The sequence below is a fragment of the Ornithodoros turicata genome, chromosome 1, assembly GCF_037126465.1.
Source record: "Ornithodoros turicata isolate Travis chromosome 1, ASM3712646v1, whole genome shotgun sequence".
Lineage (NCBI taxonomy): Eukaryota > Metazoa > Arthropoda > Arachnida > Ixodida > Argasidae > Ornithodoros > Ornithodoros turicata.
Window position 1 is genome coordinate 153487195 of NC_088201.1, and position 14403 is coordinate 153501597.

The window sequence follows — 14403 nt, forward strand, 5'->3', positions numbered from 1 at the left end:
GCTCACTCAGCCATTAGGAATAATAGTCACTCCTGCCGGAACAATTTTTTTTCCCCTCTGCGCGGTAGTTTTTAGCCCAGCTCTTTCCCCTGACTATATTAACTGTAAAACAAAGTTTCATCGTCAACCTTGTGTATTGCTGTTCGTACACCGAAATAAAAAAAAAAGCTTGTGAAGATCGCGGGGATATCACTATGTGAAGCTTCATATTTGTGATCGGGTTACAGGGTGGCAGAGACTGCACTGATTTAAGGATTTCGATAGATGGGCATCATTTCTGCGTGTTAAACCTAGCTGGTCAGTCGTGATTGCAATGCCTGACATGCCTGATACTGCTGGCGGCACTTACGCAGCTTAACGTGCCACGATTTAAAATAAATTTACTACAGAAGTTCCCAAAGAGAAATTGTCAGTTATTTTTTTATTATTTATTTATTAGTCATCTCTACTGGAAAATCTGTTGGCAAGTTGAGGCTAATATTCTTTGCACACTAAAAGTTATGAAAGGTTGGAAAAGTGCATGTAGCGAGTCAGTAAGTGGACGTGGAAGAATGCTGCAGTACTTTCTTTTATTTTTTTTTTTAGCTTGCGGAATCCCGCAGAATTGTACATCTCACTCTGCGGAAATATTAGAGAGGTTGTGAAAACATTTCCAAACTTTTGAAGAAGTGACAGTGTAAATACTGATTTATGTCTGCTGAACATGCACATCCAAACGCTATGTTTCTGTGATCCCGCGTTACGGACCTATTGCACTCCGAAGGCCGCGTGCTTTCAGAGTTGAGAAAGGGAGCGCATACTTTTCCCGTTTCCATGACGACGCGGGCGGTTGCAAAGGGAGCCGGTTACTGGAGAACGGCCTTCATTTTGGTGCTGTTCTGCTACTTCGGGTATGGTGGCTAAAAGGGGAGATGGGGAGCATTCCTTTGAATCATGCCTAGGCGCCTGTGGCCGCAGTGGACAGTCCATAGTACTGTCGGCTCTTCGATTATTTTCTCGTAGTTTGCTGCTGCGCGCTGCACGTACTTATTGTTGATACGGGACGTTCCTTCTAGTGATGGGCGATAGACATTCAAATACTATCGATAGTACTATCGATGCTTGAGATTAATTACTCATTAATACTCATTTGCAAAAATGTACGAGTCACTGCTCCCCATTGTATTATCATCCTCCCGTAAAGCTGTTGTTGTATTATCAATCTAATCAAATGCCTTTGTTTATACTTGCACGGTAGATATTTTTGAAAAAGCTTCACACCATTAACATAAAAAAAAATATATATATAGAAAGATGACATAAAAAGAGGAGTTGCCGCGTTTCCGAAAAATAGACGGGAACTTCTGTTTTAATTGCTTGAAAGAACAAAGCAGAACAAGAGATATCTGGATTGCTGGACAGCTGCATACGCTGCCAAACTTATGTTACTCTCACAGTAATACGGACTTGTGACAGTTACAGGCCACATATACAGTGGACCACTGTTAACATGACGGTTCTGCAGGCACGTAAATCCCACTCGTTAATATGACAATCAGTTTGCTGGACAATGACTAGGATTTTTGTCACACATAAGGTCAAACACAGGCATAATCTGCTCATTATTACGACCGTGTCACATCACCCTCGGAGTAGCCCCCGGGAGCGGCTCAGAGGGTGACACGAGGGTGTGGTGAGGATGGTTGGCGTCGTCTACAGCCGCAGGACATCCCTGGAAAATTTCGAGCATTTAAATTACTTCAAACTAGTTTTCCACCCGGGAGCTCTTAGGCCCGGCGTAATACATGGAGGCATAGGTCTGTCATACCACAGTGTGTGCTCAAGTCTGCAAGAGTGAGATCACACTTCTATGGCTTCTTGCCCGTATGCGTACACATATGGTTAAGGCCCTCTGTTTTCTGCTGCGGCAAATTCAAAATTCCGTGGTACTGACTCGTAAATTCCGCGATTTTTTGCGGCGAGCGGTCAACAGCTGCATGAAATATGTGTGACACTTTATTTGCTTGGATAACATGGGAACAAAAAATATGTTATAAAATTAAAGACTCCAAGCGCTGTTGTGGCTCAGCATCACATACATGATATCTTGCGTTCTCATCTGATGCGGTCTGTCACCTGAAATCATTTTATACCTGCTGAAATATCTTTCAGCATGTACAGAGTTCATAGGAACTTTATAGGAAGGAGTTTACAATACATGCCCTGGGGAAGTTAAATTTTTAGTACACCCCTTTTTGTTCTTGGACTGTATAGCCATTATTTAAAAGTCTTAACTTCTTGAAGGAAACCTCCCAGATATCAAATCAAAATCCCCCATAGCTAAACTGCATACAGGAGGGACGCCGCCCTTTCCTCAGGTGAAGTATACACAAGGTATATACAAAGTATACACAATATACTTGGCCTCATGTTATCCTAAGCTAAACTACAATCTGTCTGTTTTGTCCTGCAGCATAAACAATTTCGTAAAGCAGGCTTCAATTTGTAGGGGCGGCTTCACCTCATGCAGGGAAGCGTCAGGTGAAGCCCACTTTCGGGAGGTGTCGTTCGTATTCGGCGAAGAGTCGAATTATCCGGAAATCCGAATATTGGGTATTTTAATTCGCGAATCGGATACCTCGAGTGACTGATATTCGATTCGAATTTGAGAACTCTAATATCCACACATTCTTAAAAATAAAGGATTCTGTGAAACTCTGTGCCAAACGAAGGATTCCGCGATGAATTCCGAATTCCACGAAATTTCGCGGAGTCACGGAATCGCGGAAAACGAAGGGCCTTACATATGGTGCATAGGGTTGTTCGTTGCAGATAGACTTGCTACGGCTGCACTTCCTGCACTTGGACATATCCTCACAGGTGTGCACCCATGTAAAAGACAGGTCCACGCAGCGGACAAAACATGGCACTACATAGCGTGCACTTTTACTGTTCCCATATATGTCCCTGTTTGTGACGCTGCAGGCCGAACTCTGCAGGACACAGAGGTCACACTTGTGCAGCTTTTCGCTTGTGTGCCTGCACATGACGCCGCAGGTTTGTCCTGTGGCTGTACCCTGCAGGGCAGAGAACACACTTGTACGGCTTCTCTCCCGTGTGAGTCCGTATGTGACCCCTCAGGCAGTAGGGGTCTGTGAACTTGGCAAGGCAGAGGTCGCACTTGTATGGCTTCTCACTCGTGTGCGTCCACACGTGACGCCTCAGGTTTGCACTCTGGCTGAACCGCGCAGGACAGAGGGCGCACTTGTAGGGCTTCTCGCCCGTGTGAGTACGTACGTGGGCCCTCAGACAGGATGGGATGGTGAACTTCGCAGGACACAGATCGCACTTGTACGGCCTCTCGCCAGTGTGTGCCTGTTTGTGACGCCGCAGGTTCGTGCTGTCCTTGTACTCTGCAGGACACAGGTCGCACTTGTATGGCTTCTCGTCCGTGTGTGTGTGCCTGTGACGCCGCAGGTGTGTCCCGCGGCTGAACTCCGCAGGACAGAGGTCGCACTTGTGTGGCTTCTCGCCGGTGTGTATCTGTTGATGTTGCCGCAGGTTCTTTGCATCGCGGAACCCCGCGGGACAGAGGTCACACTTGTACAACTTATCGCCGACGTGTTTCTGGACGTGGATCTCGGAACTTCTGGGCAGGCAGGGTGTATCACCGGGACAAGAATCATCCTGAATGCTCTTCTCTTCCACCTTATCCTCTGAAGCGACGGGATGCTGTTCAGAGTCATTACGAGCGTGTACAAGCATGTGGCGTTTCAGGCTGTCCTGCGACATGCATACAAGGGCGCATGCCTTGCACCTGTACAACTTCTCTCCTGCGCGACTTTTCGCGCGCGTCCGCAGGATTGACACGTAAGTGACTTTCGCGGAACATGCGTCGCAAGTAAACGACTTTGCTCTGTGAGGTTTGAGGTCAGCTTCCACGTGGCGAATATCAATGTATGTAACCAAACAGACACTGCACTTGTGTAGCCTGACCACCTGGTGGTCGGAGATAGACGTGGCACCTGCCTCTCGGGTCTCGCCGCTGCCTGCACCGATGTCTCCGAGCTCGGAAACCGTGGGTTGACCGTTCGCTGTGACTGGGACGGTGTTGATGAATGCAGGTTGACCTGCTGACGTATCAGCGGCGAACTGGGCACTTGAAGAGTCGCAATCTGAAGACACTGGATCACGAATGTCTTCGGGCTCATCCTTAATATGAGGCACAGCAGGACTTGTTCTTGCTTCTGAAATTGCAGAAATGGAATGGATGTGACAACAGGATCGAGATGTTTTTCAGAATGCCACAATGTTGGCAACGTTACTGCTATATTTGCTCACATGATTAATGTATGATTTATGCCCCATAAAGAGATCAAATTGATTAATTAAAATTTTGAAATGCAAGTCATCTGCAATTTTCATCATCATCATCGGCTAGTGCCATGGGATTCAGGTCGGCTGCATTGCTAGAGCCCCGGGCCTTCAACTTGCCTGTATTCCACAGCAAGTGCTAAATGCATTGCTTCTTTAGTGACCCACCACAAGCTATTTTGGCGGAAACATTACAGTACTGCATGGGCCGCATTCTTAATCCCAGGCCCAAGCCCAAAGAATTTCTAGGTTTTATGGTTCAGTCCGAGAAATTGATAGGCTACCAGGCGCGGCCCAGTGTAGTTGACTGTCAAAGTTGGCCGTGGCAAACTAACAGTGGGGAAACATAAGCTCGAGCCCGACCTAGACACCCCCCCCCCTCGGGAATGTACGGGCCCAGGTCCTTAATGGACAAACCAGAGCCAAGCCCACGCCCAGTTTGGGATTTCAGGTAAGCCAGAGCCTGTGCAACGCTCTAAGAAACATACATTATGTCACATCAGCAGGGCACACGGTAACGTCAACTTACAGAAGGTTTAGCCGCTGAGCTACCCGACATCAGTGTGCCGGCAGTCACAGTTAGGATTCCTTTTATTTATCGTGTCTCACTTAACAGTATCCGAGTGTTCGGAGAAAAAGTTACAGCTGTGGAATGACAATATTCACGATAGGAATGAGGTGCTCCCTTCCTGAAACGCTCACTGTCATTCTGCAGCAACTTGGGCCCGTTGAGTAATCATCATTGAAATCGGTAAAACAATGCAGTGATGGGAGATGGGGACTAAAGAACGAGGAGATGAAGACAAGCACTGCAATGCTTGCGTTCGTCTTGTTGTTTTTTACTTCCCATCTCCTTATATTGCACCGTTTTACCGAGCTCACCGTCATACTACGGGACTTGGAGATAATGATGTGTATGCGATGAACACCCGGTGACGTGAAAAACCTTGGAATTCTGGTATTCCTCTACATAATCATTAGGGGGCTTTCGCCTGCGTCCCATCATGCTGTCACTCCAGCAACATCAAGCTGCCGAAGGTTAGGGTGCAAGGAGACGAGGACGGAGAAAAGGGCCTGAGAGGATGAAGCGCTACTCACAACTAATGTTCACTGGAGTAAAAAGAGTAGAGTGAGATCCCAACTGGCCAGAGACGTCTTACAATGCAAAACAGGTCAATCACACGCACAGGTAAGGCTGGATGTCAGCGTTCTCATCTATTAGCAGCGCCTTAAAGGGGTTGGTATTTGTGGGTCTCATATGTTACTGGAAGGATGTATATTCCGTACTGAATGTTCATTATTTCGAATACATTTCGTTATTTCGTGATGCGCGCTGATTGTGAGGCATGTGTAATGAGGAGTTTCACATCAAAATGGCAGGTGGATACGTCGTAATGATGAAATGTCCCACCTGCCACTTTGAGATCGCGTTCGCACGTGCGACTCAGTAGCTCCACCCACGGCTCCACCTACAAGCAACCTTTCGGCAGCCGGAGAACGCGAGTTCGAATCCAACCGATTCCATCTTTTTTTTTAGCTGCTGTTTACCAAATCTAAGCTGGTTTATTACTCTAAAAGATCACCATTATCTTCAGTAAATGGTTACATTAGTAAAAAAAATAAAGAAGATAAAAATATTTCTCAGCTGACCCTGCAGGATCTTACTGAACCGATCAACCCACGAAGGAAATCAGGAGTCACTTGGCAGTGCTCCCGTCACTGATTGGCAGGTGCACCAACAGCTTCCGAAGGTTTCCCTCTGGGAACGATGCCGAGCAACTCATGGTTGCTGGAGGTTCCCGGTCTCAGCCGACAGACAGCAAAGTTGCTCGAAAAAGTTACCCCGCATGAATGCTCCCCAATTTTGTGCCTGTTACCTTGTAGTGTGGCGGTATTAGCGAAAGCTTTTTTTTTTGTAAGTTCACGGGGTAAAAATTTAGTAAATAAACATGTGCTCTAAATCATGCTAATTCGAGCGTAAAGCTGTCATCTTGCGAAATTTTGGGGAGAAATCGGGCTCAATTACTCAAGCTAACTGTATTGGTTTAGTAGGGACAGTGATGTAACTGCATTAGCTGCCAAACAAGTTAGTGTGCATTCTTACAGCCATCTCAGTCAGGGCAATTTGCTGGGTAAAAATCGGGTTTCACCCTAAAGAGGCAATCTCTAATTCGGGGTGCAAATTTGGTGGGGAAAATCAGGCTCAACTCTAAAACTTTGGGCTCGAAGCATACATAATTAAATCATTCTGGCTGGTTTGAGTCCTCATCTGTGTTTATTTCTCTTAGTGTGCCCAAGCTCAGTCTTCGCTTCGTATATGTGGTTACAGCCTGAAATGTTTGGGAAATATTTTTTTGAAATTTGGGGTGCAAAATTTGGGGAAATAAATTTATGTTGTGAAAGGAGGCAAATTCTGGTGGAAACCTTTTCAGCAGTGTAAGTTCTGGGACAAATCAGGCTGTATTACTCGAAGCAGTAATATGCACAACCAGCGTGTTCTTCGCCTAATATTCTTGTTCACAAAACGCATAGCGCCAATGATAGTGCTAGTGCATAGTGCAGAACCTTAGCATCAACTGTGGCTGCTTCGAGTCATTCGTAGAAGGGAGCATGTGCCGTAAGCAGTGTTGCAACACGGCCGGCATTTGACTGGTATTTGTTGCTCATGCTGTGCGCCAATTAAAAGGTTATGCTGGCAGTCCTTTGCCAACACCACCTAGATAGAGATAAGCCAGATAACTCGTCGACGTGACGTAACTAATGGTCAATCAGGATTGTGTTTTCAACGGCGGCAGCCAATATGCCGCCAATATCCGCTGAATGTCCGAATGTTCATTAGTTGAGTAAGTGGGATGTCCCATGGATGTGGAAAAAGTGGGACAAATGGCCGTCCACTGGACGTACAAAAGACATCTAACGGCTCTGTGCGAACCTCCTTAGGATATCCAAACATCTAACTCAGGATGTTTCATGGATGTCGCTGGGATGTAGATGGTTTACTGGGATCATGAACGTGCTTTCACCGGTCGTGGCCACGAACACGAACCACCGTTGTCTGCAAGTGGTGAAAACTTGGAAATAAAGCGCAGAACGGCCCCAATCTTTTTCTAAACTGATTTTCTGTAAAGCGTGTTGCACTTTTTGTCTAAATATTCAGGTCTGCAGGTTCCAAGCAAGCCGCAATCATCTGTGGGTTCTCGAATTCACAGAACGGTAAATTGCAGTAGGAGATTAATTCTGACTATATATGCCCATGTAGTGAAGGAGGGAGAGGAGGCATTAAGCAGGCCTTTGTATCCATGTGGCATTGCCTCTGCTAAAATGTTACCACAGAACAGAAGGCGTTTTATGGGGAACTGTCACTGTGTACGCGTAGAAAAAAATTTAGAAATTTAGAAAATGCCCAACTCCACTGTGGTAGTGCCAGGACTTTGCATTGTATGCAAATCTTGTTTTCCATCTACAGCGTGTCCCAGAAATCGTGTCATTGAATTATAATTAAGGCCCTCTGTTTTCTGCTGCGGCAAATTCAAAATTCTGCGGCACTGACTTGTAAATTCCGCGATTTTTCGCTGCGAGCAGTCAACAGCTGCATGAAATGGGAGACACCTTATTTTCTTGGATATTATGGGAACAAAAAATATGTTATAAAATTACAGATAAAAAGCACTGTTGTGGCTCAGCATTACGTACATTATATCTTCTGTTCTCATCTGATGCGGTCTGTCGCCTGAAATCATTTTATACCTGCTGAAAGATCTTTCAGCATCAACAGAGTTCATAGGAACTTTATAGGAAGGAGTTTACAAAACATGCCCTGGAGAAGTTACATTTTTAGTACACCTCTTTTTGTTCTTGGACTGTAGCCATTATTTAAAAGTCTTAACTTCCTAAAGGCAACCTCCCAGATATCAAATCAAAATCCGCTGCTGCTACCGCTAAACTGCATACGGAAGGGACGCCGCTAAACTACAATCTGTCTGTTTTGTCCAGCAGCATAAACAATTTCGTAAAGCAGGCTTCAATTTGTAGGGGCGGCTTCACCTCATGCAGGGAAGCGTCAGGTGAAGCCCACTTTCGGGAGGTGTCGTTCGTATTCGGCGAATAGTCAAATTATGCGGAAACCCGAATATTCGGTATTTCAAGTTGCGAATCGGATACTTCGAGTGATTGATATTCGATTCGAATTTGAAAACTCTAATATCCACACACCCTTAAAAATAAAGGATTCTGTGAAACTCTGTGCCAAACGAAGGATTCCGCGATGAATTCTGAATTCCGCGAAATTTCGCGGAATCACGGAATCGCGGAAAACGAAGGGCCTTAATTATAATAAAAAAAAACTACGCCACCTAGAATCATGCAGTTAACGGCATTTGTTCTTATTAGATTTTTGCCAGTTCCTGATGCAAATGTAATGTATCGTAAGTTCAATTATGTAAATATTTGCGAACTGAACTCGGAAATTTGCTAAGTAAAGGTCACTTTTTTACCCCACCAATATGAAGAGAGTGCGACCAATTCACTCAAATTCATGATAATTGCCAATGATATTCACGAGCTAACCCATCGGAAAAAATAGCCGAACATCATGCTTTTCGGAGCACCGGACCATAACGGGCAATGACTTTTTGAGCGCAATTGTTCTCAATCCAATGAAAGGAGGTTGGAAACCCAGCCCACAGAGTGATAGTAGAAAAAGTAACAGCTCCTAAAATTGGGAGAGGGAAAGCATTATCCCAGCGAAAGTTTGACGCGATAAGCCATGCCTGTCTTATCTCTTTCTACGATGTCGGGGAAGGCTGGGTTTCCAACCTCCTTTCGTCGGACTGACAGAGATTGCCCTGAAAAATTCAGCGTGCGCTATCCTGTGGGAGCTCCATAGAGCATGATGTTCGGCTATTTTTTCCGATCGGATAGCTTCTGAGCATCCCTGTCAATTATCATTAATTTGAGTAAATTAAACACTCTCTTCACATTTGTGGGGTAAAAAAGTGACGTTTACTTGCCAAGTTTCCGATTCGCAAAAATTTACATAGTTACCGTATTTATTTGAATCTAACGCGCAATTCTTTTCCGAATTTTTTTTGCGAAAGTAAGGGGTGCGTGTTAGAATTGTGGGTGACCACGCCCGTGACATCGCTGTCAACGATTTTGGCGCATCGTCAACCTCCGTCCACGACAGATGGAGCGGAGGGAGATTACGAAGCGCGGCATCTGACTTCCGCCGTGATCACGTGCTGATAAGCGAAACCACGTGTCTCGATTCTCGAACACTCAGTTGGCGTATTTATGTACTTCGAAGTCAACGGCTACGACCTCAACTGCTTCTTCTGCCTCTGCCCTTGGTACGATGAAGCACGGGCGAACCCACTACGAAGCCGGCCTTAAGCGGAAAGTCATCGACTGTGCTGAAGAGAATGGGAATCGCGCAGCATCACGTCAGTACGGTGTGCTGGAGACAAATGTGCGAGACTGGAGGAAGAAGAAGTCCGAGTTGGCAGCCTGCAAGTCAGCAAGAAAGGGCTTCAACGGACGAAGAAGGGACGACACCCAGCATTAGAATCCGCGCTATGTTCGTGATCTCCGCAGCCGGCATCTACCAGTAACAGCTGTTATCTTAAAGCTGAAGGCAATGGAATTGGCCAGGACCGCTGGAATCCCACGCACCACGTTCAAGGCAAGTCGTGGTTAGATAGACAAATACATGAGAAGGGCCGAATTTTCTCTCAGACGGCGGACGACAATTTCGCAGAAATTGCCAGCTGAGTATGAGGAGAAGCTCATCGCGTTTCAGCGGTACGTGCTGAAACTCCGTGGTCAACATGGATACTTGATGGGCCAGATAGGGAATGCAGATGAAACGCCGATTTTCTTCCATTTCCCGGCAAATTACACGATCGAAGAAAAGGGAGTAAAGCAAGTGCCCATCATCACCACCGGGAATGAAAAGACTTGTGTCACTGCAATGCTCTGCTGCACCTCGGACGGCTACAAGTTGCCACCATACTTGATATTCCGTCGTAAGAAATTGCCAAAGGGCATGCATTTTCCCCCAGGAGTGATGGTGCGAGCCAACGAGAAAGGCTGGATGGATACTGACCTTATGATCGACTGGATCGACGTTATGTGGCGAAAGAGGCCTGGCGCTTCCATGGGACTGCGCGCCATGCTGGTTCTGGACTCGTTTACGTGTCACGTGAATGATCGCGTCAAAGACAAACTGTGTGCATGCAATACGGACGTTGTCATCATTCCCGGAGGAATGACCTCGCTGTTACAGCCCTTGGACGTTTGCTTGAATAAGCCTCTGAAGGACAGAGTTCGTGAAGTGTATAATGAGTGGCTATCGAGCGATTCACACATGATGGCACCCGCTGGACGGATACGACGAGCGTCACTACAGGACGTTGCCCGGTGGATCGCCGACGCATGGAGCGGGATGCTGCAAAATATGGTGGAGACATCGTTCAAGAAATGTTGCATTACAAACGCTCTTGACGGCACCGAAGATGATCTGCCGTGGTGCATTGAGAGCGATAAGGAGCTGTCGGACGTCTCTGACGATGAAACTGTGCAATAAATGGGTACTTCTGTTCTTGTCTACTTTTTCACTAGTTTTTCGGCACATTATCACACACCCAAGAAAGATGCGATTTAGAATCGGGGGCGCGTTAGATTCGAGAAAATATGGTAAACTTACGTTACATGACATTCACATCAGGAGGTGGCAAAAACCTAGTCAGGACAAATCCCGTTAACCGCGTGACTCTAGGTGGTGTAGTTTTTTTATTATTATAATTCAGCGACACGTTTTCTGGGACACCCTGTATACTGGAAAGCCAGCAGCACGAACAGAACAAATGGCTGTACGTCATGTATTGCCATAGGATATTACAGTGGAACCCAATTAATTATGACGTTTGTTAATGCGACATCCCCGCTTTATGATCCCTTTGCACAGGAACTGTTCCCTCCCAACCATCCACATGTAACATTTGCTCCTTAATACGACATTTCCTTTATATGACAATGACCGGTACTTTCAGCACAGCTTGGGACATTCATGTGCACTTACTGTCGTTACTATGACAGTGGGTCACTGAACTGGCGGTTCTCCTGACCTATAATGGCTAACACGTGAGACTGCTCACTTGCTTAAAGGGGCAATAAACAGGTATACGAGACACACTTTCTTTAAATGCATTGCGATATGCTGCAGACGATGAATGTTTTCAAAAAAATTGTTGTCGAAAAAAAGTAAAGAATGGCCAAAAACCAACTGAATATTTGCCGCACTCTTTCATCCTTAATATTGTATTTCATGTCTGCACTGTGTTTTCAGTGCTGTGTTGCTCCGCGACATCACCGCAGTGTTCCTGCAACCGGTTCCCTGGCGAGCTTCGGTTCACCAGTTGACAGAGAGAACCGGTTCACAGTGGGGTCTGTCATTGGCTGGGAGAGTGAGATCTCCCCCACCTGCAGTGCCTAGAATTCGGTGTTGCTATACATTGGAACGTGACCCGGTTCCAAGGATAAGGAGTGACTCGTGCAGATTATGCTCTTTGAATGTCATTGTCATGTAAAGATGCTGGCTAGAAGCAAAAGAATTTAATATTTGGATATCGTGAGCTACGTTCTTTCATTGAGCATAATAATTGGAGAATGTTCATCGACCTGTTTTGTGCCCCTTTAAAAGAGCCGGTGTACTTGGTCACCTGCGTGTAATGGTGACCTGCCATGATCATACGGCATTCATCGAGGATAAGCAGAGCTCACTGTCAGAATGAAGAAGTGGATCTATGTCACATTCAGAATGGTACACAGCAAACACACGTATCTTACATAATTTCGAATCTTACGTAAAGGGCATGGTACGATCCGTAACACGTGGTGTGTAATATGACAATTCGCTTTGCGACCAAAATCTGCAGAAACGGTCGTGGTCATATTAACGGGTTTAGACTGTCCCCTCTCTTTGTTCAAGCAAATGACTGTCATGTTTATCACCTTCCGTCGCTGAGTTACGGCTGTGTCCCATTTGGTCGTGTCCTGGCAAAACTGTGGTGTCATAAGGCTCCGTCTTCACTTCTATCAACAGATGTTCCATTTGAAGAGTCATCTTGAGCCTTTATTGTATCCTATCCCAGCTGCTGCGCCTGAAGTAAAACAAGAGGGGACATGTAAGCCACATTGCAAAGCTTCAAGTAAAGTGACAGTCATCTCTGTCCCCTTTTCAGAATGCGGCTGTGTTTGAGTACGACTACGGCTCCTCGTCTTTAGCGATTATACTTTGTGATTTTGGATAGACTTTTACCCCAAATATGGCAACTTATCTGTACATACTGAATACAAAAACGTCATACAACCCTGTATAGAATCTCATCACATGACGTAAGATAGCCAGCAGTATGACATATTCCTCAGGGTCATTCCATAAACCTTCACTGTCATGCACACAGTTTCCAGATTTTTACTATACATGTCCCTCAGGAACTTTCTGTAAAACATTGACAGCCTGAGTATGCATGTTCCTCAGGAATCTTCTGTAAATGTTCACCATCCAGGCACACAGTTTACCGAAACCTTACAACTACATGTTCATCAGGCATATTACATAATATTTTCAATTCGATAAAGCGCTATTCCGTAAAATGAACGGAATCTTGAGAGATCCATGTAGGAAGTTAAATCACCAATCAACATTGTGTGTTAGCAAACTAGAAAAGACAGCAAATATATACTTGGTTCTATAAACCTTGAAAAATATATTCAATAATTTTGACTTCCATATGCCAATACATATATGCCTTTACTGCTTTGAAGGACACCTTGCCAAAAGGAGGTCGTGTCGGTAACACACGAAAGCGTCGTTCTCCCTTTCACTCAGTAGCGCCATCTGAAATGTGGCTTGAGAGTAGTACTGTATTTAAAGATCTTCGTGAGGTCTTTATAAACTTGCTGCAAAATTGTTTTCTAACTTGATATGTTAAATGATTAGAATCTTCAAATTGCACATTTTTAGTTTCAACTGTTGCCGTCTAATAATCGTAGGCTGGTTCTGTGTTCGAGGCTACGCCTTTCTGTGTGCAAAGGTACAGTGTTCTAGAATGGTAACATAGTGGGAAGAGCGCCGGCCCACTCCCCAACGGCAGCTGAGCCAAAAAAAGCGGACGTCCGCGTGTGGCGCTGCTGTTGACAACCCGAGCCGCTGGAGTAGAAAATACCGAGGGCGCCTGGGTGGTGTGAATACTTGTGTGCTTCCGTTCTGTTGCCTACGTTTTTCAAGCGCATTCTTTGAACCTGTGCACTTGTGAAAGAAACGACTGGTGACCTCTGATGGAGAAGAAAAAGAAAACGGACACGCGAAATGTCCTATATCAGGGCTCGACTACTCTAATATATTAGCATAAATTGTGAGGTAATTTTCACACTGCACATAGTAATATGTGTCGACGTAGTACACAGCGTCATGAGTTTAAAGTTTGAGTTGAGGTTTTGAAGAAATAATTTTTTCTAAATTGGCAGGGTAAAAATCGGTAGAAATGTGCTCTAAATTAATGCAAATTCAGGTGGAAAAACTTCCAGTATGCTAAATCCTGGAGTACAAAGAGCCACTGTCCAGGGGTAATGCGCTGTGACTCACTACACAGCATCACTTCAAACGGCTCTGTGGTAGGACCTGGAATCATACTTCTGGAGCTGTTGAGAGCACAGTGCTGGCCGCAATCAGCTACTGTTATCACGTACTGTGTCATCACAAGTGGTCCTCCAACGGTGGCTTTTATGTCCTGTTCCGCTCGAGTTTTACTGTAAGCAAAATCTACGCGATTCAAAGTATTGTACTTCATCAAAGTATTGTGTTTCGAGATTTTAGAAAAGTGCGTTGACCTTAAACACGGGTACCTTTGGTGCTGCTGTCTCAATTTGGTTTGAGGAGCCCTAATTGAAAGGTTAATTAAATTTTGCAGGTATACTTAATTGGTCGTCTCACAGATGCATGGTATCATGCAGAAAGTTCAGCCTAGTCGTATAAGCCAAAGGAAAAAG

The 14403-nt window shown here is 45.3% G+C and overlaps 1 protein-coding gene across 4 annotated transcripts in view; it reads right to left on the minus strand.

Annotated features, from left to right (window-relative positions):
* Nucleotides 1-2893: 2893 nt before the first annotated feature.
* LOC135378676 (zinc finger protein 664-like) overlaps nucleotides 2894-14403 on the minus strand; it is a 44100-nt gene continuing 32590 nt past the window's right edge. For all 4 annotated transcript variants that reach the window (XM_064611754.1, XM_064611753.1, XM_064611751.1 and 1 more), the window contains 2 exons: nucleotides 12364-12512; nucleotides 2894-4226 (listed from right to left, as the gene is read on the minus strand). In XM_064611754.1, the coding sequence (XP_064467824.1) occupies nucleotides 2989-4226; nucleotides 12364-12475 (1350 nt within the window). In that variant the 5' untranslated portion in view covers nucleotides 12476-12512 and the 3' untranslated portion in view covers nucleotides 2894-2988. The remainder of the gene's footprint in view (nucleotides 4227-12363; nucleotides 12513-14403) is intronic.